General features: G+C 39.3%; 2 protein-coding genes across 7 annotated transcripts in view; one reads left to right on the top strand and one right to left on the bottom strand.

Annotated features, from left to right (window-relative positions):
- The window catches only part of GPATCH11 (G-patch domain containing 11), a 118,420-nt gene extending 111,204 nt beyond the window's left edge, over positions 1–7,216 (bottom strand). For 2 of the 5 annotated variants that reach the window (XM_075748896.1, XM_075748895.1), the window contains exons 1-8: positions 6,693–7,121; positions 6,376–6,602; positions 5,442–5,483; positions 5,242–5,362; positions 4,430–4,520; positions 3,154–3,258; positions 2,242–2,323; positions 1,952–2,037 (exon numbers count right to left, since the gene is read on the bottom strand). In XM_075748896.1, the coding sequence (XP_075605011.1) occupies positions 1,982–2,037; positions 2,242–2,323; positions 3,154–3,258; positions 4,430–4,520; positions 5,242–5,362; positions 5,442–5,483; positions 6,376–6,602; positions 6,693–6,739 (771 nt within the window). In that variant the 5' untranslated portion in view covers positions 6,740–7,121 and the 3' untranslated portion in view covers positions 1,952–1,981. Of the gene's footprint in view, positions 1–1,456; positions 2,038–2,241; positions 2,324–3,153; positions 3,259–4,429; positions 4,521–5,241; positions 5,363–5,441; positions 5,484–6,375; positions 6,603–6,692; positions 7,126–7,150 lie in introns of those variants that run through there. The other 3 variants (XM_075748894.1, XM_010301262.2, XM_075748897.1) reach the window with 3 other exon arrangements.
- The window catches only part of HEATR5B (HEAT repeat containing 5B), a 61,435-nt gene continuing 44,196 nt past the window's right edge, over positions 7,156–24,394 (top strand). The window contains exons 1-15 of one of the 2 annotated variants that reach the window (XM_075748876.1): positions 7,156–7,271; positions 10,247–10,415; positions 10,979–11,190; positions 12,857–12,965; positions 13,970–14,119; positions 14,626–14,797; positions 15,177–15,334; positions 16,331–16,580; positions 18,126–18,281; positions 19,650–19,900; positions 20,346–20,457; positions 21,670–21,822; positions 22,117–22,216; positions 22,856–22,965; positions 23,752–23,915. In XM_075748876.1, coding sequence (XP_075604991.1) covers positions 10,290–10,415; positions 10,979–11,190; positions 12,857–12,965; positions 13,970–14,119; positions 14,626–14,797; positions 15,177–15,334; positions 16,331–16,580; positions 18,126–18,281; positions 19,650–19,900; positions 20,346–20,457; positions 21,670–21,822; positions 22,117–22,216; positions 22,856–22,965; positions 23,752–23,915 — 2,223 coding nt within the window. In that variant the 5' untranslated portion in view covers positions 7,156–7,271; positions 10,247–10,289. Of the gene's footprint in view, positions 7,586–10,246; positions 10,416–10,978; positions 11,191–12,856; positions 12,966–13,969; positions 14,120–14,625; positions 14,798–15,176; positions 15,335–16,330; positions 16,581–18,125; positions 18,282–19,649; positions 19,901–20,345; positions 20,458–21,669; positions 21,823–22,116; positions 22,217–22,855; positions 22,966–23,751; positions 23,916–24,394 lie in introns of both variants that reach the window. The other variant, XM_075748875.1, reaches the window with a different exon arrangement.

The following is a 24,394-nucleotide window of genomic DNA, read 5'->3' as shown; positions in this document are numbered from 1 at the left end:
TTGTTTGTTTTTTTTCTCATCATGAATCACAAACACATAGATCATTTCACTATTCTGAACTAATTAGTTTTTCTTTGTTGTGATCAAGATCTGGGAGAAATGATATCCTGACTGTTGGGTTTGCCTGGCAAGGTTTTGGTAGCGGTGGGGCGGGGCTACAGGGGTGGCTTCTGTGAGAAGCTGCTAGAAGCTTCCCCTGTGTCTGACAGAGCCAGTGCCAGCCGGCTCCAAGACAGACCCACTGCTGGCCAAGGCCAAGCCAATCAGCGCCTCTGTGATAACATATTTAAGAAAGAGAAAAACACAGTTAGAGCTTTTGCAGCTGGAGAGAGGAGTGAGATGTAAGAAACTCTGCAGACACCCAGGTCAGTGCAGAAGGAGGGGGAGGAGGTGCTCCAGGCGCCGGAGCAGAGACCCCCCTGCAGCTTGTGGTGAAGACCATGGTGAAGCAGGCTGTCCCCCTGCAGCCCATGGAGGAAGGATGAGGGGGTGTAGAGATTTACCTGCAGCCCCTGGAGCACCCCATGCCAGAGCAAGATCCTGGCAGGACCTGTGGACGCATGGAGAGAGGAGCCCACACCACAGCAGGTTTGCTGGCAGGACTTGTGACCCCGTGGGGGACCCCACGCTGGAGCAGTCTGTTCCTGAAGGTCTGCACCCCATGGGAGAGACATTGGAGAAGGTCATGAAGGACTGTCTCCTGTGAGAGAGACTCCATGTTGGAGCAGGGGAACGATGAGAGGAGTCCGCCCCCAAGGATGAAGAAATGGCAGAAACACCGTGTGATGAACTGACTGTAACCCCCATTCCCTGTCCTCCTGTGCCACTGAGGGGGGCAAAGGTTGAAGCCAGGAGTGAAGGTGAGCCTGTGAAGATGGGAGGGGTGGGGGGAAGTGTTTTAAGATTTGATTTTATTTCTCATTCTTCTACTCTGTTTTGCTTAGTAATAAATTAGATGAATTCCCTCTCTAAGTTCAGTCTGTTTTGCTCATGAGGGTAATTAGTGAGTGATCTCTCCCTGTCCTTATCTCAACCCATAAGCTTTTTTGTTATACTTTTTCTCCCCTGTCTAGTTGAGGAGGGCAGTGATAGAGCAGCTCTGGTGGGCACCTGGCCCCCAGCCAGGGTCAACCCACCACACTGACACAGACAAAATACCACTTGTTCCACTTCCTCTTCCCTTTTGCCCATAAAACTACTCTTATAATATGAAAATTGGTATATGACAAACTTTGGCTGAATATCCTTCACAGTTCTTGGACAGACTACCCACAATAGCATTACTGTTCAGTAATATTGAGCTTGTCCCAGTAGTTTTTGACACTTTTTTTGTAGTATTTGTATACTTCAGCAGTACCTTTCTATTAGTGACTGTTTACAGTAGCAACTGCCTTTCCCTAAAAATAAAAGGTCTATTAAAATGTATTTTTATATTAAAAAAAACGCAACATCATCATGATCTGGTACTATTTAGTTATGTAAAATATACACCTCTACATTCAAGAGAATAGTGGTTCAAATAACATCATTGTAATGTTTCACAAGCTTCCCCCCCCCCCCCCGGGTCTAAGATAGCAAGGATAAAAAAAGACTGATGTTTAGTCATCTCTGTAAAGATAAAAAACCCTGTTTAACACATTATACAGAGTAACTAGCCAATATTTATTCCCTTACTCAAACCTGAATTATATTATCAGCTGATCTTGTTCAGTTGGGCAGGGTACAACCAAAGACTCTGGAAGGCTTAACCTGTCTCTCAATTATGGTAGTTCGATTATAAATGCAAAGTTTTGATTCCTATTAAATTGTGCATCAAGCAGAAAACCCACAAGATGCTTCACAAATGTGAGTTTAACCTGTCAACAAAACTATTCTTCTGCATGCTTTGGTGTGAATTCTTCAGTATGGTGCAGCTCCAAACCTTCTAAAAGATACTATGAACGATACATACTTATCTAGGACTCCTCCCTTTAGAAGGGCTTTAGTCATGATCTGCAGCACTGTCTCCAGGGCAGTTTGAAGATAAATCTTTGGAGTCTACAGGATAAGCAGAGAAAAAGTGAGTAATTCCAGCTCAGGGGAGGGGAAAAAAAAAAAAAGGTTTCTAGAATTACTTGAAGAATCCATGTAAAGCAGATTAAATAGAATTCAAGGTTTCCAAGTTCTGCCCTCTTTGGTGCAGTGACACTAGATAGTGTTCTAACATAAGCAAAACAAAACACAAGACCAGTTTACTCTCACCTTCATAGGTTGTTCCACACCAAACGCAATAAAAGTGTTCTTGTCTCAAATAGGCAGTCAGGATGTGTAGCTTTTCTGATACCTAGAAATATGTACAGGTTTGCAATGATCTGGGGCTCATGTGACAGAAACCAGTTTGCGCTACTAGCTTTGCTAAAACAGATTGTTTAACTTTTTGCTATGGAAAAGCTACACAATACTGTAGCTCAGTAAGGCATGATGTTTCCCAAATCTGTAGCAGACAGCACAGGAATTCCTGATCTCTAAAAAAGTTAGTAACTGTTTTTTTTGTTCATCCCTCTTTTCAGCTAAGAAACCTACACTGAAGAGAGCGCTAAAACTATTACCTAGCTACCTTATTTCAAGTATATATTTTTGGTGGATTTTTTCCACACCTAATCTCCGCAAATCAAACACATAAGGCTAAGAACAGTTCTGTAATCTAGTTCTCAAAAAATGTGAGTTTCCAGTGTCTATCTTGAGATAATCTGTGAAGCATTTTCAGAAATTACTTAAGTGATTCAAAAATTCAGCCTAAGACATTGATAAGGCATCCAACATTAAAACTCAAAATTAAAACTCAAAATTAAAATTAAAACTCTGATCAACTACATCATCTTGCATATCTTGGCTAAGACACAAAAATGTATAGCATTTAATTTCTAGGCAACTTTTTCCAAAGATCAGCTTCAAAACAGATGAGCAATGTATCAGTGGTTTAATGTTTTATAATTTATGGTGTAACTGCTATAAAAATCACTGCTCTAAGATTGCAAAGAAGCCATTTGCTACAGCTTGGAAAATGACATGTATATCCTTTATCCTAATTGTATATATATACACATACGTACTTTTAAAAGGAATATGAAATTTAATTCTGAATCAAGCCATTAATTTAGATGCAGAGCTTACACTTAAGTCTGAGCTGGTGCATTCATCTTCCTTGTCCTCCTCATCCTTTTTGTCTTCCTCGTCAGGTTCTAGCCAATACCAAGTCTCTTTGGGAACATCAATATCCTTAAGTAATGAAGGATTTAAATGAAAATTATCTGCCTTTGTAGGTTTTCTTGTAAGATGGTGGATAAAACCAATTTCTAATAGGTGAGATATTAGGTTTTAAAACTTTCCTGTATAGTATAACCAAGAATTACTAAAGCTGTAGTGGGAAACTAAGTACAGTGGTCCTCAAGAAGGATTATTTACTTTTTTGAAAACAAGTAAATGCATGCTAACATTAAATGCTATTCCATCTATGTTTGGTATGTGTAAGGCTACACAGCAACATAATTTCACACCAAGGCTGTGAACAGATATGCTTTTTTTTTATCAGTTGAAAACATGCTGCCCTAAGTTATTTTATCAAGAGATCACATAGTGCTTCCTAATCCACCTCAGGTAAAGTTAAAGGAAGAAGAGTCAACATAGATAATCTAAGCTAATTCAGCTGACTTCATTTGATACTCCTTAGTCTGATTCAAACAATCTCAGCAGAACTCGTAGAGCAGTATTAACCTCTAACAAGTTAATAGAGAAAAGAAAAATACTTGAAGTTTTCAAGTCACAAAAAATTTACGGTAGTTCACCACTATTGCCCGTGTTACTCCTTGCAGGTTGAAGGTACTTTGTTTTGGGTTTTTTTGTTTGTTTGTTTAAATGCTTCTTTGGTGAATCTGCTGATTCCCTCAATGATGATCCCAATCCTTGGGGATACTGAAGAGCTGGCTGCACATGGTCCTGGACAACCTGCATTACGTGACCCTGCTTGAGCAGGAAGGTTGGACAAGATGACCCTCAGAGTCCCTTCCAACCTCAGCCATTCTGTGATGGTGTTGCTCCCTCACTTGAAGCAAATAGCACCCTCATTTAGGACAGCCTGACATTGGTTACTGAAAGATAGGCCAACAGCTCAAAAGAATGCAGGAGCAAAACCAGGTGAGCTCTGATGATGCAAATTAACACAGGTCCTCACATACCATGTACCATGAGATTGGTGTACAATTTCAAATATCTTAATGGTGCAAACATATACTTTGAAATATTTTGAAAGGACTAACATGTTGCTGAACACCCAAACTTCAGGCTAGTTATCCTACAAATTTAGAGAACTCCCAAGAATTGAATCACTACTTTGTTTGTAGTCTGTATCTCTAACCTACCCAAACCAACCCCCCAAAAATATAGGTCTCACTTTTTGCATGTCTAATTGCTGGCAAGCCCTCTGGCTTTTTCGAAGGTCCCCTTCCATCTTTCGTTCTTCTTGTTTGTTTTTGAATCTTATTCTGTTAAGAAAAAGTAGATAGCTAAAATAAGCAGGCAGGCAAACAGTGAGATGCATTACAGTCAACAGCTTTTCTTAAACAGAAAATCTAAGATCCTAGCCCTACCAACTGTCTCAGACCACGACAACGTTGAAATTAAGAAGTCCTTTTGACATTGTTTCTGTGGGAGCACACATGCATTTCTTGGGAATTATCCTTCAAGACAGGACTGACTTTTTTTGATCACACTGCACTGAATACTGTTTCACCACCAGGTTTTTGTAAGACATGAAAAAAGTGGCTCATTAAACATCTGCAAAAGATACAGCCTTCCCTAGGCTTTCCTTCTCTCCACATATAACCAGCAAATCAAGAGAAAATAAAAATAATAAAACAAAAAAAATGACCCTGATTTTTTAAAACCATTGTAGCAACACCACAGGATTATCTGTGATTTTTATATTAAAAAAGATGACATGGTTCTCTGATTTTAAAAGTTGCAAATGACTTGAGAAAAGTTATGTTGCTTGCATTATTAACATTTACAAAAATAAACGATGCAGCAAACACTTTTAGCACTGCAGTGTTCATCTGCTTTTACTTTAGAACTGGGAAATGATTAGTCTATTTCAACCCTTACCTCTCATTCAAAATTAAGAGAATAACCAAACTTAAAGCATAAAATGAATCATTGTTTAGAATCATTAGAACATTGCTTGGAATATCAGTTATGTCATTTTACCTGAACTGATCTGCTGCTTGTTCATTTGCTTGTTTTTTCATATGGAGTTTTTGTCTATAGTTTTCCAGTCTTTCTTCAGCTTTTCGCTTTTTTAATTCCTCGTGACCAAGCCCACTTCTGCCTACATACGTTCAAAAGATGAATGTAAGCAGTTGAGAAGCTCTAATATACAACTAAGTAATTTAGGAAGTATCACAAACCTGTTTTAATGTTCAGAGGAATAGGTTCAACAATGCCTTCTCCTGTAAGGGAAAAAATAGGCCAATTTAAAAAATCAAGTCTTTCTCAAACTATGATTTGTGCAGTATATTCAAGTAGGCAAGCTGCTTTTGCCATTAAATATGTATATTATCTTGTGATTTTGTTGCTTCTAAGTTGAAAAATCCCAAATCAATGTACATTTAGTGCATTACAAATAACCCAGCTGAACTGCAACTCTGTCTTTTTTGTCTGCTGGATTGCTAAATACATTTTTCAGGATAACACCCAGCTGAAAGAAAATGGTGTTGATCTGAGAGGTGTAACATACCTGTGATGAAGACTGCTTTGTTACAGCCTTCTGTAGCATTTTTCATTCTAGAATCTCACGAGTTGACAAAGATGAAGAATAAAAAGAATCTGTCTTTTGAACTAGGCCAGTTCATTTCCTGATTGTCTGCTAGAGACACGCAGAACTAGCATAGCAGTTTTGTTTTAATGGCATGCTTTGTTTTACTGATTTTACTTCACCTATTAAGGCTTCATAAGGGTAGGCCAGTGTGCACCATCTCTTTTTCAGAATCCAACTATAAATTCAAAGATAGGAGCTGACTTTTTTTTTTTTTTTGAATGCTATTAGCTTTGCAAGACCATCAAAACAACCTTAACGCACCTCCCGTAGGCGTGCATGTCTGGAAGTGCATTTACTGAGCAGCAAGCACTGCTGCTTCCCTTGCATCTCCTGATCATCCGTACCATTTTTATTTCCGTTTTGCTCTCATCTTTTCTTCTGCCACTACATGCTGACAGTTCAGTAATGCTAAGGCTCTCAGACACCTATTGACCCTGTCTATAAATGAAGTGGCAGTTGCAGTCCATAAAATATAAAGGTACACCTGAATATAAGCACACACTTCCAAACTGTGACAATCTTACCGCTTTTGCCAAGGGCCTGGCCACTCTTGTAGCCCATCTTCTGGAGCAAAGCAAAGCCTTTGTTCTCATTGCCCAAAGCACTTTTCAATACCAAGTCACGCCTCTCCTTTTCTTCTTCTTTTGCACTCTTTTGTCTGTTCTTCTCATTGGCTTCTTTTAGCTTTTCTTCTTTCTGAATAGCTTCCTTCATCCGCCTCACCATGGGCAAGCCCGGCCTTACATCCTGCCTAAGAGTTAGTTATTCCAGCAAATATTAGCACTTTTTTTTTTTTTTAAATGTTTACAATCACTTAAGAGGGAAATGAAGAGCCACCTACTTAAGAAATAAGTCAGACATGTAATCTTCCTCTTCATCTTCCTCCATGTTTGGCACGCATGTCCTGTTCCGACACCTTTCCTATAAACACCGTCAATACGCTTTATCACGCATTTTATTTCCCAGCGGGTTACCTGGAATGCAGAACCCGCAAGAAAAACTTGCCACTCAGGTCTGCCGCACCCGGTAGGCGGCCGGAGGCTGAAGGGGTACAGCGCTGACGGACGAACACACGGGAACCCGGGGAACGCCGGGCCGGGCCGCCCCCTACCTCCCCCAGAGCTCCCGCGCCCGGCTTCACGCCCACCACGCGTTTTTCCGGGCTCCGCTACCGCCGACCACCGGCCGTCGCGACGCCTCTCAACCCCCCGGACGCCTTCGCCCGCTGCCAAAGCGCCCGCAAAGCCGCAGGGAGCGGAAGGGGAGCTGAGGGAACCGGGTACGGAACCGGGTACTCACCCGCTCCCCTCCGCTCGGCCCGGACCGCTCGCAGCGCCTGCGCGCGGCCGCCCCTACCCGCCGGCGCCTGCGCGCCTCCCGCTTCCTGCTGCGCGGCCGCAGGTGCCTCCGGGCTGCTGAGGTGCGTCGGGGCTGGCGCCGGGTCCGGGGGCGAAGCCGCTAGTGTACCCCCTCCCCGCCCCTTCCCTCCTTCTCTCCTTGTCATCCGGACCGGGGCGCGGTGGGGGTTGGAGCAGCTGAGCCCTCCGGTGATGGCCCCGCGGCGGGGGTCGCTTCGCTGCGCGGGCCGGGGCGGAGCAGGCGCGGTGGATGAGGGGGCGCGTGCAGCGGAGTGTGCCCGCGCGCGTCCGTGAGCGTGTCCCGCTCCCCCGGGGCCCGCAGCCGCGCTGTCACGCCTCACGCAGCCTGGAGCTGACAGGACGCGGCCGCCGCACGGTAGGAGCGTTATGCGCGCGCCGTGACCGTTAACGGCGGCGGGCGGTGTCTGCCCGGCCTGGCCCGGCCCGGGGGGCTGCGGCGTAGCGGGCCGGTGGGTCCGGGCATCCCCCCCACAGCTGGGTTCGGTGCCGCTGCCGGCCGCCTCTGGCTGCCGCGAGAGGAGAGGCGCCGGCGTTTGCGTGTGGGGGGCAGGTACGTGTAAGTGCAGGCACCGGGAGGGGTGTGCGTGTCCGGAAGGCGGCAAGCTTCTGGCTGTTTTTTGGCATTATTCCTTTACTGGGGAATTGGTGCATACTTAGCTCTGTAATGTGGTCTTGAGGCATTGCTTCCTGAGGGGTGTTTTGGAACAGGCAGGATGCACTGGGAGAGGTGCTACAGCTCATTAAAGTGACCAGTATGGGTAGAAGCACCCAGGACAAAATCCTTTTCACCTGATGCAGCTCTTCAGTAGGATGTCACTTTTCCTAAACTCACCTGTTTTTCAGCTTTCTCGGTTAGTCTGCTGAAGTGCATGCGTGATGAAGATCTAAATAGTTGATTTAGGCTACAGAAAAATAGCTGGAGAACAAAAAGGAACTGAGTACTTCTAAATGTTGTATAATCTCTGTAATGCTTCAACATAACTTACTGGATGCTAGTTGATTTTTGGTAGGGTTTTGCTCTGCATCCTGTGGGAGATAATGGTGTATTTATTCCTTGTAACATGCACAGTAAGACCCAGCCCTCACCAGAATCAGTAGAACTTGGTAGGCCTTTTTTGCTGAAATTTGGAGCAAACCTTTGGCCAATGTAGGTGAGCTTTGGAGTCTAGCATACTGCGAGTCTTCAGTTAGCTGAATATTCATGTAACTGTTCTTGTATCTGATCCCTTGTGCTTCAGCAGCACAGCTGAATGTATGCAGATTTGGTAGCTCAGAGCTTGTGTTTCCTACATTTAGATGAAGAGGGAAGGGAGTGTGCGGAAGGTGTATAAGGGGTTTGTGGCTCTAAAGGTCAGGGAAAATTAAAACTTTTATCTGGGGATAAAAAGGGTTAATGAGCTATGCTGTCATATGGTAATCCTGTGCTGTGTGGGTGTGATGAGCAGTGTAGATCTCTGGGATGATATCTGAAGAATCATAGTGCTGTCATTCATTGTGTTTCTCTGCTCTCCTGTAAAAGGTGTTTTGAGGTGATGTGTCTGTGCATTATTGACAGGCAATGCCTTCTCAATTCTTGATAACTTAAAAAGAAAAAGGCCAGAAGATGTCATTGGAGGAGGACTGTATGTGCTTCCGTATGTGGGTCTTCCACTTTTGCTGATCTGTAGCTGGAGATGTATGCAGTGAAAAATATTATAATGCAAAGTACCAAAGAGCAGGGAACAAGCTTAGTGTTACAGACAGTGTGATGCTTTAGTTTGATCAGCACCAGATCATTAAGGTGAATTTAGAACCATAATACAGCTGTAGTATTAATATGTCACCCTTTACTACTGTCTGATCTGGGGACTGTTTTTAAAAAAAAAAAAAGTAAAATTATTGAATCACTTCAGTTGACTTTAAGAATTTGTTGGGTTTAACCATGAATGAGGAAGCAGCTGTGAGCGCTTGAGAGCACAAGTGGAATGGTGCAGCTGTTGAAAGATGATGTCTTACATAATATTCTTTAGTTGCTTTGCTTTTTCTTTTTTGCCCGAGATCCTAGTTTCAGCATCACTGCATTCAGGTTTTGGGGATTGGGTTGGTTTTTTTTTCTTTTTGGATTTCTTTTTGGATTTCTTTTTGCTGAAGATGTTGACTTAATTTTGTGATTTTTAGATAAGTTTTGGTTTTTTTATCTGTTCTGCATTAAACAGCTACACTTTGTTTAAATGTGATTTGCTAAGGTTAAGTTGTCTGCTGTTTGCTTACACTGATAGTGTGCTTTTGGTAGTACTTTGTTGCTACCCCCCACATTGACTGTTTGAGCAGGATCTCCAGTGTTTGATCTGTAGTATTTTGGCTGTTGGGGAGACTTGCAGTTGTTGGGCTGCTGCTTGCATTCCAGGCTGTTGCACATAAGGCTTGCTAGGTTTCAGAGGGCTTATTTGTCCAGCACCTAAAGCAAAGCTAGCGGGGTCTGGGAAGTCTTACGTCAGTGATGCCAAATGCTGTCACTGTTCCTTCCTCTCTCAAATTTGTGATGGGTGGAAATTCCTACTTATGATAGGCTCATCTTTTCACCTTGTCTGTTGAAGGTGTTGAGAAGGTGGCCAGGTTCATGCCCAATCTTCAGGAGTGTGGTCATGGGTCTTGATTAGGGACGATCCTTATTCTGTTACATGTAAGAGGAGACAGTGAGATGACTCCCTTACCTCTTTTGTGTGTGGTTTTTTGTTTTTTCTTTAAACAGAGACTTCAGTGTATTTTTCTTGGCTAAGAGCGCTGTGAAGTTGTCTGTATGTGCTCTTTTTACGATTAACAACTCTGTTCCCTGAAATAGTAATAGATGTACTCAGTTGTAAATATGTCAGTAGTTTTTATGTGGGACTGCTTAGCTAAGACAAGTCTAAGCAGGATGGAACCATGATACTGTAATTTGTAGATTTCACCTTCATATTTTCATTTGATTTTCAAAGCTTTGTATTGTTGTACTATACTTCATACTAATATTTACATTTTTATTTTTTTATTTTAGAATTGCTACACAACTTTACAATTAAACTGGAATTTAACCAGTTATGGAGCTGGCTCATAGTTTGTTACTGAATGAGGAAGCATTAGCTCAAATCACAGAAGCAAAGAGACCAGTCTTTATCTTTGAGTGGCTAAGATTTTTGGACAAAGTGCTGGTAGCTGCTAACAAGGTAATTTAATGTTTCTCCCCACCCCCTCCCTCCCCCCCTCTTTCTAAGACATTTTCATTAATTTCGTGCTCGAGAAAATTGACAGGTAACGGCCAGGTGATAACTGTATGATTTCAGATTCAGTGAGAAGACCCTCTGTATTAGTTTATAGCTTGTAAGTGTTTAATAGTAGGCAGTCAGTATGACTGTTATATAACACATAGCTTGGTTTGAGTTCTTCATAGTCATAAATATTTGGAAGGCAAAACTTTCCCTCTCAGAGTAGGGATTCTTGATGGTAAAGAAGATTAAAAGATGCTCTAGGAAGGTATTACTGTATTTTTAGTAAGTATTTTTTAAAAAGTGAAAATTAAAATGGGTAACAGCTAATTCTGAGCATTTAACATCTGTCTTTGCTATCATTGCATGTATCTCAAATCTGTGAGACAAGTAATTTGCTGAATTACAGACAAGTGGGAGTGGTATAAGATTTACTTCACTGTTGTAGGTTTTTCTGGGTATTGGATGCAAGACACAGAATTAAATGACTTTTCTTATTTTCTTTATTTTTGGTCTGTTAACAGACAGATGTCAAGGAAAAACAGAAGAAGCTTGTAGAACAGCTGACAGGACTCATCAGCAGTTCCCCTGGGCCACCTACACGAAAACTACTAGCAAAAAATCTTGCTGCTCTCTACAGCATTGGAGACACATTTACTGTTTTTCAAACACTTGACAAGTGTAATGACATCATCAAGAGCAAAGATGATACTGCAGCCTACCTGCCCACCAAACTGTACGTATAATATTGTTACGGAAAAGGGAATAATTTTTATGCAAAGTGGTTCTGGATATTACAGAATAATCTGCCTGAATATGTGCATGCTATGTTTACTTATATTTTGCATGCTTAGTTGGAGTTTATATATGCTTGATATAGTAGAGAACAGAACAGGATTGAGATTGTGGAGGGCAGGACTCAAAGGTGACATATACATGGCTATCTGAAAGTGAGATGCTTTCCTCTAGGCAAGGAAGTATCTTAAGTTTCTTGACATGCTTTTGTCATGGAGAGGGTAACAGTTGATGAAGTAATGCAATGAAGAAATTCCACTGGTGGGGTTATTGCTGATTGCAGACAGGTATGCCATTTAAGATGGAACCTGCACATTGGTTGTCAAACGAGCATTATCTATGCCAAGAGAATTTTAACTAAATGTTCAAGTTTGGGTTTTTTTTTTTCCCATTCAAGCATTGACTGTTTATATTCCCCTACTGCAGAAGTTTCTCAAACAGAGTCTGTATACTTGGGTGTGCGTGTGCATTGTGTGTGATCCAGTTTGTCTTTATAGGAGCAATCTCACTGGTAGGAATTTCGTTAATGCCACAAACAGCATCTGCTGAACCTGGTTTTGGGAGTCTTCCACACATACTGCTTCACGTGTTCGTGGTGTCTAGTGAACCCCGATTTACGCTTGCCTTCAGACGTTATCATAACAACAGGATTTAACAATAAAATCTGAAATAGTCACCATTTGATACTGTCCTCCTTTTATTTGAAGGTGTTGCAACACTGTGAGGAACTTGTGTGAGTGAAAAGGGTTTTGTACTATAACATGCTCTGAAATTTATGCTACCAACTCAAGTGGTAGTCCAGAAGGTTTTTTCTACTGCTTGATTTCAGACTTCAGTTTTTGATGTTTCTGTAGAAGAACTGTGTAGGAGACATGCCCGTTAAGGGGTAGGCTGTAATGAGGTTGTAGCAAAGAGCTGTGCTAAGAAGTAATTTACCCAAGAATTTCAGGTTTAAAAAAAAACCAGCCTTGTTTCTCTGTGATGAAAAAATGCATGTTTTCAGGAGCTGCTTCTGTGACTGTCCTGAAGCAATTTGTGTATAAAACTGCAGTATGATGTTACTTAAAATATTCCTAATCTCAAATGGCAGGGCAAGGAAAATGTGTATATAACTGCTTATGAATCCAATGATTTTTACAGTGCCTATAAATTTTCTTGTGTTATGCAATAATTTATGTATTTTAAGTTCTTAGGCTTGAAAAAAAAATTCGGTATCTACAAAAATCTGTCAGGATATATTAAAGGATAGGGGTTATCTTGCAGGTGCATGGAAAAGAGCCAGTTTATTCAAACACAAACCCCTAATCTTGCTGAGATTTCAGCATATACTTACCTTCTCCAGAATTTCTTACACTATGTGTAGATCCTGTAATAATACCCATTCAAATACATTTGTGTTCTTAGAAGCTAATAACTTTTCTGTTACTTTTTTTTTGTAAACAAAAAAGTGATTGAAATGCACAGTGTTAAACAGCCGGTATAACTAATGGATAATAAATAGATTTTTATTCATCAATGATGATTAATACTTAAATAGAAATGTATGTTTTAATCATCATTTAGCTGTTACAGAAAAAGAGTACACCTGTTAATGCCTTTTTTCATAGGGCCGCTGTGGCATGTGTTGGAGCATTTTATGAAAAAATGGGCAGAATGCTGGGTAGTTCTTTTCCGGAAACAGTGAATAATCTTTTAAAGTCTCTGAAAAGCGCGGAGGTAGGTTTCAGATTATTTTAGATATGTGGTCTTGATTCTGTTTAAACTGAAACCTGCTTCTCCAAAGATGTTTGCTAACATGCCTGGATTGTTTGCTTTCTATGTAGAAAAATGCAAATCACTTGCATAGTTAGTATTGAGTTAAAAATGTTCATGTATTTTTACTGCAGAGAGTTTAGAGTTTTGTTATATGTATATTATATTAGTTGCATCATAGTGTCATCAATATTTAAAATGTTTGTGTGTACCACTTCTAACTCCGGTGATAGGATTTCTGCTTTTGTACCCTGAATAAACATTAAGTTTAAAATTTAAAAATGCATAATAAATACTTAAGTTTTGTAACAAAGATGTTACTCTGCATGTGAGCAGGATACATTGTACCCTGAAAAGAGAGTGTATCATAAGGTTGAAAGAATGTGTCTTGGACTGTCAGTGGGTCTGATTTGATGCAAATAGTTCTGTGTTTTGTGGTTTTTTTTTTTTTCTTCTCTAGTGTCTGTGACAAGTTGGAAGGAGTACTGATTGTGTGGCTCTTGTCCTGCAGCTGTGCCGTTAATCTGTGTGATTTTATTTATTTTTTTTTTTTTTTTTGGTGCCTTCCAGCCTAAGTTCCTGCCTGAACTTTCAGTAGGAAGCTGTTGAGTAGCTGGGTTTCCTGTTCTCTCATATCAACTGTTTTTTCTTTTTTCCCCGAGGCTACAGCAGATATATTGTGGGGCAGGACAGAAGCATCTTGGTTAGGGCCAATTTGTGGGACTGCCTGGGCTCATCTTAATTTATGTGACAACTGATGCAATTTTAGTAAAGCTGTGTATAGTGCTTACTGCTATCTAAAACCAGCTAGGTATCAGTCGTATATGACTTCAGTGAACTATATTATCAGTGTTTCCAAAAATATTCCTGCACAGAAGCAGGAAAAAGCAGAATTATGCACCTGGTTCTTGATGTGTAAGTACTGTGTCCACATTCTTGCATAAATGCTTTTTTGTGTGTGTGTGCAGTCTCAGGGCCGCAGTGAAATTCTGATGAGTTTACAGAAAGTCCTAAATGGACTTGGAGGAGCAGCAGCTTCTTGTCACCGTGATATTTATAAGAATGCCCGATCTCTGTTGACGGACAGATCTATGGCTGTACGATGTGCAGTGGCTAAGGTGGGTGTGTTTCTTACCAGCTCTAGAAATTCTTGTGCTGTGACTGTGAAGTACCTGCAGTTGAACTGTGACCTGTTGTTTATGATGGGAAATTTGATAATTACTTGGGCGAGGTAAATCTGTGCTAATTAACACTGAAGGCTCAGACAGTTGACTTCATGTAAATGAAGGTACAGTAATACTGTTTTCCCCACTTTGTAAACAAATATGAGATGGAACATCTTAGCTGTGAGCCTCAGTGGGAGAGGATTTTGATAACATAGTTCTTGGTGTTGTGCTTTCCTTTTTTTATTTTTATTTATGTGTTAACCTATTCCATGAGTCTTCTGATTGTTTACTCAGCTAAGTTATTGGGTAAATGGGAGAGAGTATGTGTGTTTGTGAAGTTAATGCTTAAAATATTCATAATAAAATACTTACTGAATAAACCTGACAATTACACTGATACTTAGATAAGAGGTAAGAATGGTCTCCATTGGTGCCTAGCAAGTCTTTTTTTCCTACAGTGTCTGCTGGAATTACAGAATGAAGCGGTGTTTATGTGGACAGCTGAACTAGAGAATGTGGCGACGCTGTGCTTTAAAGCTCTGGAAAACTCAAACTATGGTGTACGAGTTGCAGTGTCAAAGCTTTTGGGGACAGTCATGGCTACAGCACTGATACCAAAACAAGCAACAGGTACAGTCCTCCTGGATTCCATTTTCAGGTGGACAAACTGCACCTTCAGTACCATGTAGCAGGACAGTGTTGCATGATACGTTGTTGTTCAGGTAGATGGAAGCTTGTCGTTGGATTGTGTGGTTTTATAAACTCTAACGTAAAAAGAGGAAAGAGTACAGATTCCCTGTTGTAATCATACAAATAAAGAGAGAGCAAACTATCAAAAATCACCTGGGAAAAGGAGCTTATTGTTTAGGCATGAAAACAAGCTGTTATCTGAAATGTTGGCTAGATTTATGTTAGCAGACAGTTTTGAGTTGATAAGTCTGGTTTCAAGGTCATTACTTGTATTGGTTGGAACTGTGGGATTAAATGATTACTTTTCTTTTCACAAAAGTGATGCGACAGAATGTGAAGAGAGCAACGCTTGAGGAGGTCTTGGAACTCATGGCCACTGGATTTCTGCGAGGAGGGTCTGGTTTCCTAAAGAGTGGTGGAGAGATGTTAAAAGTAGGAGGATCTGTCAATAGGGAAGTGCGAGTTGGTGTTACCCAGGTTTGTGACAAGCTGTCATTTTTTTTTAATAAAGAATCATTTCTATATAAGTGTAACCCTTTTAGTAGGAAAAAATACACGCGTTCTTTATTTGTTTACAAGTCTAGTTTGGCTCACCTTTTTTGTGAGATGCATATGAGGTATTATTCACTTGAGCTATTTTCTCTTATTATTGATGTGCAGTAACAATAGATCAAATTATGTGCTAAGGAAAGCTTATTTGATTGTGGGACTAGCTCGCAAAAATGTTTGAAAACTTAATATGTTAAAGACTTTAGCTCCCTATTTAAGTTTTATTTCTTTTTAGAGAGGACACACTTTTGTCCTTTTGGGTGTGCTGGCTCTCTTTTCAGTTGCTAGGTGAAGTTTGCAGCCCTGATTTGTTAAACTATGTTTCTTCTCTCCATATGTCTGTCTTGAGTAGATGAAATCTGCTGAATGTGGAAGCTCCATTTGTCTGATAGAGAAAGGTGGTAGTAGCATCTCTTCAAATTGAGGCATTCTCACTCTGACATATATTTCAATATGCTGCAGTAACTTGCCAGAATCCCGATTTTTTTGATCGTAGGGTATTTTGTGAAACCATTTTATTTTTCTCAGCCTCTTCCAGGTGAACTTGGTGAAAATGCTCAGTTTTCATTGTGAATTAGAACACGTTCATGTTGCTGCTGTAACTGACATTGTTCTTAAAATTTTTAGAGAGAGACACATTTAGAGCAATGGACTGGATTTTCTTGCTGGCATCCAAAGAGTATTTTGCACTTAGCAGTATAGGAGCTACTCTTGGCACCGGAAACAGTTTTGCTTCGATGACAAAGACCTGGCTAATGGATTGATTAATTCTGTTTAGCCACATTAGGGTTGCTTATTACTAACGGGTGTTGCTACTGCACTGCATTATGCATGAGTATAACTGTAGTCTTTAGCCTTCGGTGACTGAATATAGTCTTTTGTTTCTGTTTTAATTGGATCTCTATGTAACTTCAATATTTGCAGGCCTACGTTGTCTTTGTTACAACATTAGGAGGTCAGTGGTTGGAGCGCAACTTTGCTACGTTTTTGTCACATGTACTTGATCTGGTCTCCCATCCTCGTGCGACTCAGACCCATGTGGAGGCAGTTTACTCTCGAAGATGCGTGTCCTTTATCCTGAGAGCAACAGTTGGCAGCTTACTTGGGGAGAAAGCACAGATTGCAGCTGCCAAAGATATATGTCAAGCCATTGGTAAACAAATGAAGGCAGTGGGTAAGAGCCATTTTTCTTTGAGACCTGTTGAAAGTTACTGTCATTATACTTGGTCAGCCATTTTTCAGTTTTCTTCTACTGTGAGTAATTTTGCTGTTATGGTAAAAGATAATTCAGCTGCTTTCTGTTTGAAATATGATATCCAAAACGTTAGTTCTACTTGAAAAGTGATTGTGTAAAACTGGCTCGTTATCCTGTGATGGCTTTTGACATTGCATTTGCTTAGAGTGGAAGCGAGGAAAAAGTGTGCATTTGCAATCTGTCTTGGGATAGGTTGTAGTGATAGTTACAGAGTTCTTCACTACCACTCTTGAAGATCCTGTAGGTCAGGATTTTCTAGGTCCTTGTGTATCCCCCACTAATATCCACACACTCACATCCAATTGGATTTTACAGTTGACAAATAAAGATTTAATCCGAAGACTGGAATTAGAAAAGATAAATGTGGCTCCTTTGCAGAACCTAGAATATGTAATCACTAAGAGGACTGACAAAACTGTGTTGGCATTTGTTTCTTATGAAATTAGTTAATTTGAGCTAGAGATTGAGAAAGTAAACTGGAATTGCACAACAATGCATTTACCAAACATCTGTTTCTTCTTCTTTTCTACTGCCATCTAATTTGAGTTTAAAGTAATGTTTAGCATATGGAAATGGAATTGATTTTGAAACTTTTGCAGGTTCTTCTTATAATGATTTTTTGATAGGGTAGGTATGTTTTGATAGGGTAGGTATGGAACCTTGAAAGGGTTCTGATTACAATAAGTATTCTGAGATGAAAGTTGCAGAAATTCCTCCTCCTACCACCTTGTCAAAGTTGCAGGAAATTCCATTATGTATTTGGATGATGGGAAGAACAGTTTTATTTTTTTGAGTTTCTAATGAATTTGATGATAAATTTGGAGGATTTTTTTTTTATAATGATTACCTGCCTTCATATAAGGGGGGTGATTTTCTATATTTTTACTGTAGTAGACATGTAAATATTAAGCTGATACTAAGGTCCCTTTTCTTTGAAGTGACAGTTGCTACTTCTGGGATATTGTGTAGGGAAAGGAACATATAATGGGATCTATGAACTTAATTGGATAACTTTAAGATGATTACAGGTTATGATTAATTATTTACTGAAGGTCTGATTTTTTTATTTACAGTTTCATTCCATATATATGCATGCAAATTTGTATGCAGAACCTAGATATGTCAAGATTATATTTTTACTTATTGTGTATACATAAGTACAATACAGAAATGCTGCATATATGTATACTTACTTTTACTGTTTTATACTACTAATCCTACCTCTTAGTGCGCTGCCATCTTCAGTAGCTGCTGGGCGTATGTTTTTCATGGTCTTTGGATGATTGTTTTTGTCTGATAGCTGTAAAACTATCTTCAAAACGCATTTGCTTTTTGAGTTCACGCTATGACCAAACTTGTTTTGTTTTAATATAGAGCTGGCGTCAAAACTGTCCCTTTCTATCCTGTATATTTGTGTGATTCAGATGGTAGTTAAGCAAGACATTTTTGTTTCCTTTTCTGCAGAAGCAGTAGTGAATGATGCTAACAGTGAAAATAAATCAGGAGCTGCTGATGTAGCTGCAAGTCAGCATGTAATGGTGTGTGCTCTCCAGGAACTGGGTAGTCTGGTTCAGAGTCTGAATGCCACTGCATCTCCTCTTATTCAAGAACCTTCTATTGGTATGCAAATAAATTTAAATAGATTAAATGGGACATTTGAGCAATGAATATGAAATATCATTAAATCTAGTTAAATAATAAATCAATGTGTAAGAAATAAATTGATGAAACTGGCGCTCCCTGCAGTACTCCAGGTAGCTAAGTTTGTCCAGGTGAAACTTTAGTTCATGTTTGACAAAGTATTATGCAACTACTTTGGAAGTCTGCCCAAAGCTCTCTTTTTAGGATGAGTAAAGTGATTTTTAGCATTGATTTGTTTCTGATAATGGTTTTATCGAAAATGCATTGGTTTGCTATATATGGTCTGAAATGTTTGTTCCTGAAAACCTGTATTGCCTTCAGACATCAAATTTTTGTGGGGACGTTAAGGGCATTTTGTCAGAAGATGAAGCTGTGAATAAGCCCATTTTAAAAAGCTTGTTATTTGGCTTAACTTGACTAGGATCTGTGTGGAATTTTCTTCTTGGTTATTTTAACATCTGAATCTACGTAGTGTTTTTTTACTGTAGTGCAGTTTTCAGGTTTTTTCGGTTTGTGGATGCCTAGGTTTTTTCCAATGGAATTGCAGGCTCTTTCAGACATTTCATTATGTAGATTGTTGTCTTGGTGCGTAAGACATTCTTTTCATACTGATTTTGCCCCAACTATGGGGTGGAGAAGATTGTGCTCATGTTTATTCCTTCTGTTCCATAAGAACAGAGGAGACTATCTCAGTGTTGTTTCTGCTAGCTGCTGCAAAGTAAGCAGGTAGAGGTTGTTCACTAGCTACCTTGAAAGTGGGAGGTAAGGCAGCAGTGGAAGCTTTGAAGTAGGAATTTGTAAGGGTAGAGGTCTGCACTAAGGAAGGTGTCAGTGTGGAGACAGGTTGGACTGAAGAGCTCACAGAAAGCAGGATTTAGCTTGGTGTGGAGGTTTGGAAAGTGTAGAATGATGCAAGGAAGACAGCACTGTCAAAAGCAGAAGAGTACAGTGGTCAGTGACATCTATAGCATGTGCTTGTCTGCAATGTGAAGCAAAACTAAAAATCAGTCTTATTGTTGCTCTGTGTAAAAGATTGTAGGAATCATCTCATTCAGTGCCTGTTCCGTTGTATAGGGTTACTGCCTCTTTTCAGTTGCTCAAGTAGTAGAAGTCAGTGCTATGGCTCTGGCAGCTCCAGCTTTGCTGGTGAAACCTGATGTGGAGCAGCATAGTGCTAACAACACTTCTGTCTCTCCTTAAAGAAAAAGGCAAAGTCATAAAATTCAAGTACTTTAATTCTGCCTTTCTTAACTTTCATGTTGCCTGTCTAATATTGATTCAGTTTACTTGTCTCATATATTAAAAAGCACATCGTAACTTTAAGACTGAAAACTCTCTTTTCTGTAGGTCTGTTGGAGACAGTAACTTCAGTTCTTCTTCATCCCAGCATGGCTGCTCGACTTGCTGCCGCATGGTGCTTGCGGTGTGTAGCTGTGGCATTGCCTTTTCAGTTGACTCCATTTTTAGACAGATGTGCAGAAAGACTCAACAATCTGAAGACCTCCCCTGAAGCTGTTAGTGGCTACAGTTTTGCAATGGCTGCTTTGTTAGGTGGTGTGCATCAGTGTCCCTTAGGTATTCCTCACGCCAAAGGAAAGGTGAGATAACAAGTGTTTCATCTGTGAGTGTATTAAAAGATACCTTTTTATCTAGAAGTAATAACTTTGCAAAATGTGTGACATGATAATGAGTTAAAGCATTATTGAAATTGAACTTGTGCCTAGCAAGAGAGCAGTGGCCACAGCATGTATTTATAGTATTTCAGTTGCAGTATTTACCAGCTTTTTTCCCTTCTCTCTTTCAAATTTGCATTTTTGTTTGGCATATTAATGAATAATTCCTGAAGAGAATATCACTGTCTGTGGTGTCATAGGTGTGACACTAATCATCTGCATTGAATGTAATCTGCATTCATTCTTTATAGAAGGTCAGTTTAAATGATTTGAGAACATCTTTATATGTAGTCTGTAAGGGTGGGAGTGTAGCAGTAACTTGCAGTGGCTTAATTTATATTTTAAAAATCCATTGTTGTTGTTGATGCAGATGGTGGTCAGTATTGCTGAAGATCTGTTACGAACTGCTGCACAAAACAGTAGACTCTCCTTGCAGCGGACCCAAGCTGGATGGCTTTTACTTGGAGCACTTATGACTTTAGGTTTGTAAAAACAGTTGCTTTTTGTTTTATTTTTATGCTTGTCTGACATTTTTGATTATCCGCTGTGGCAAATGGTCTCTACCTATAATCAGTCCACTATCTAGCACAAGAGTGTTTATATCAAGGGAAACAGAGCATTTATTTTAGCAGTGTTGTTTATGCTGGGGAGAAGTGAAATACTAATTTTATCTAAGCTGAAGGATAGTAGAAGGTGTCCTACCTAAAAAAACCCCAGTATTCTACTCTGTTTTTTGGAAACTCAGCCTTAAGTCATTCTATGAAAAGGGCAAAATTGCCTGTAATCTTCCTTCCTTCATACTGTGGTGTAGAAGAAATGGTCTGTAAATAAAACTTAGTGAGAATTCCAACAAGTTGCATGTGTGCCTCTGGATAGGCAGCAGTACTGATAAGAAATGTTATCAGTTTAAAAGCCATTAAGTTGTCTTTTAAAAAAGCCAGCCTCATGTATGATAGTTCTTATCTGCCATCACAGAAATATCAGAAGCTATATTTTGAGAGATTATAAGTATGACCTTGAATTTTGCAGCAATAGTGGGGTGTTTTTGTTTGGGGTTTTTTAATACTAGAAAATATGATAAAGTTTTGATGCATGCTGCAGTATTTTGATCTCTCAGCAAATACCATTTTGTGTTTCAACTTGCTTCTCTAAATTGTCTTTTTTTGGCCAGTTTATTGTCATGTTTTTCTAACAGTGTAGCACTATTTTGGTTGTCCTTCTCCAAGATACTTTTAATGCACTTGCACTGGATTTTCTGGAGCTTTTTCTTTAAACTTGACCATTAAACTAGTTACATAATCAGTAACTGTCACTTATTTTTCTACTCATTGCATGAACAAGTTAGGATAGGCTAAAGAGGTTGCCTTCAAAATGGTAATATAAAAAAAAAATGAAATCAGAATAAAAGTAGTAAAAAGACAGTTGGCAGTGGTTGCATATTACATGACAATGTATAGAATTGCCTATATCCTATTTTTAGTACTGATATCAACAGACTTATCTATAAGTGTTTGCCACACTTTTAACCTAGAAATGAGGAAGAATTTCCTTTGTTTTTTGTTCAAGTAGGGAGAAAAGGAAGAGAAGTGAAGGAAGAGAAAAATAGCTTAAAGAGCAAAAGCCTTCATGGCAGATTTTTTGCACTTAGTTAAATACAAGTTTTTGTTATACTGTCACTTTTTTTTTTTGCATAGGTCCTTCTGTTGTTCGGTATCATCTACCTAAGATGTTGCTGCTGTGGCGAAATGTGTTTCCACGTTCTCTGAAGGAGTTGGAAGCAGAGAAGGCGAGAGGAGATTCTTTTACCTGGCAAGTAACACTGGAAGGCCGCGCTGGAGCTCTGTGTGGTAAGAATTTCAAACTTCGAGATTACAAGTGTGTAGTAAACCAAAACATAATTCCAAACATTACAGAGAGAACTCTTGTAACTTTCCCGTTTTCTCTGAAAATGAATAAGATGTGTCAGGTTTTCATCACTATGACCTGGTTTTGGCATATAGTTCTATGAACATGTCACACAGTCTTTGAATAAACATTTTGAATTGCTGCTTTTTTGATATTCTCTTAGGGTCTGTGTCTTGCTCATGCTTTACATTTGTTTGTCTCAGTAAAATTTTAATTTTAAACTATGTTGTTATTAGCTATGAGAAGTTTTGTTGCTCACTGTCCTGAGCTCCTTACTGAGGATGTGATCAGGAAATTGATGACACCCATAGAATGTGCCATGACAATGATGTCACAGTAAGTAGGCAGTTTTTACTCTTTATTCACTTATTGTCTTTTTCTGGACCTGAAATACTAAAACTAATTTGTTTTAATTCATATTCTGACCTAGTACTGTGCTGTCACTGCTTGTCCATGTTGAAAAAAACTTTTATGAGCATTGTGTTTATGGTCGTTACCTTTGTAAAAGTGTATTATTGCATAGCCTGTGCTGAAGGGCCTATCGTGGTAACCTTTGTTAACTTTGTTTTAGATTTCCAGTTCAGTGAACTTTTGAATTCATAGTTTGCTTATCCTTGTGCAAGAAATGAGAAAACCAAGATACTGGTATACTAGATGTTAATTGAGAAACTCTCCTCTTATAAAGTGTACTAATGAAAAGACTTTAAACATTTTACAGAATAAAAGAAAAAACAGAGCTTTCGATTGGGTTTTGTGGTTTGGTTTCTCCATCCCCTCCTCTGTGCTTTAAAAAAAAAAATTCTGTACAATTACCTCCAAAAACATACTGATAATTGAGTAATGTTGCTCAGAGTAGTTCTCTGAACACTGTTTTCTTGTCTTGGCTAGAGACATATCTTGTGAAAAGAAATCTGAAAATACTCTTTCCAGTAACTGCAATATTTCTGACTGTCTCTTTCTCTTTTGATTTTATAGCATTCCATCAGTCATTAAAGCCCACGGAGCTCATCTCAAAGCTAGTGCGGCTATGGTCCGTTTAAGACTTTATGATATATTGGCTTTATTACCTCCAAAGACATATGAAGGTACAGAAATTTTTAACAATTTTTATTAAAGTAAAAATTCTACTTACTCCTTTTGATGTATTTTTGGTGCTTACCTTTGAAGCAGATATAAGATTCAAAATAGAATACTAGGAATCCCCAAGAGTCTTGTACTGTATTCCTCAACGTCTGTATGTCATCTTGACAGTATAACAACAGAGTATGAATATTGCAAAATATTAGAGTAACACTTAGAGTATAAAAGTTATAGTCCTATTTATAGGATTGAGAGGTATGGAGATCATGTTCTGAAATCGAATTAAGGTGTTTTATGTCATTATTACTTAAAAGATAGAGAACGTCATTGAGTTGTCCTTAGTGTACTCAAAGGGCGGATGTGAGAATGAAGATTTAGTTTTGGTTGTGTCTGGTGGTGTCTTTTTTTTTTTTTTTTAACTCGATTTGATCTATTAGACAGATTATGCTATTATTAAATTGCCAGGCACTGTCACATGATCTGACAGATCAGCTTTTTGAGTTTTGTTTCTTCATTTATTAAATTTACATGATCATGTGGATGAGCAAATTTTTGCAAAATCTGGACTGTCATCCTGGAAGGGATGGCCCGATCTGTTGTTTAGAACATTGATTTGGGAATGGGGAGCCCAGGGTTCGGTTTGAAGCCTTGCTCTCAACTCTAGCCTTGTCAGGTTTACTTCTCTGTCTGTTTGCTACCTGTAAAATTGAGGTAATGGTACATGCTCTGATTTGTGACTTCTGATCTCTAGCTGAAATGTTTCGGGTTCTTTTTAATGCCTGTCTTTTTAGGATCATTTAATGCACTTCTTCGAGAGCTGGTAGCCGAATTTACTTTGACAGACAACTCTGCTAATACAACCACATCACTCCTAAGGTCTCTTTGTCATTATGATGATAGTGTTCTTCTTGGCTCTTGGCTGCAGGAAACTGATCATAAGTCAATTGAAGACCAGGTAATAAAAAAACAGAAGAATAACAAATTATCTGCACTGTGTAATCTGTGTGTAGGGAAGCCTTCCAAAACTGAAGCTTCATGCCTTGTTTTTAGTCTTATTTCAGAGGTTTGTTAGGTATAAGTGCTTCCATCTACAGTGTACCATTTTGATTAAAAACTGCCTACAGCTGAGATACGAGTAGCGTTATGCAATTTATATGGTTGTGGTTAGTGAACTAACCTAATTTCTTTAAACCAAAACAATACTTCCCCCGCCTTCTCCGATCTTCCTAGTCTAGAAGTTGTTCTCGCATATTTCTTCTGGTTCAGAAAAATGTAAGTTCCATTGAACATGTTTTATAGTGAAACTGCTGTGAAAATATCACTATTGCAAATGGTGTTATAGCAAAAAGAGATTTAACTACTTTTATAGGTGTAATATGAAATCTTACATTTCATTTGGAAGTATTGACACAATTTTACTGGTATTGTAAGGAA

The sequence above is a fragment of the Balearica regulorum genome, chromosome 3 (genome assembly GCF_011004875.1).
Source record: "Balearica regulorum gibbericeps isolate bBalReg1 chromosome 3, bBalReg1.pri, whole genome shotgun sequence".
NCBI classification, from domain to species: domain Eukaryota; kingdom Metazoa; phylum Chordata; class Aves; order Gruiformes; family Gruidae; genus Balearica; species Balearica regulorum.
This window is presented reverse-complemented; position numbering and strand designations above follow the sequence as displayed.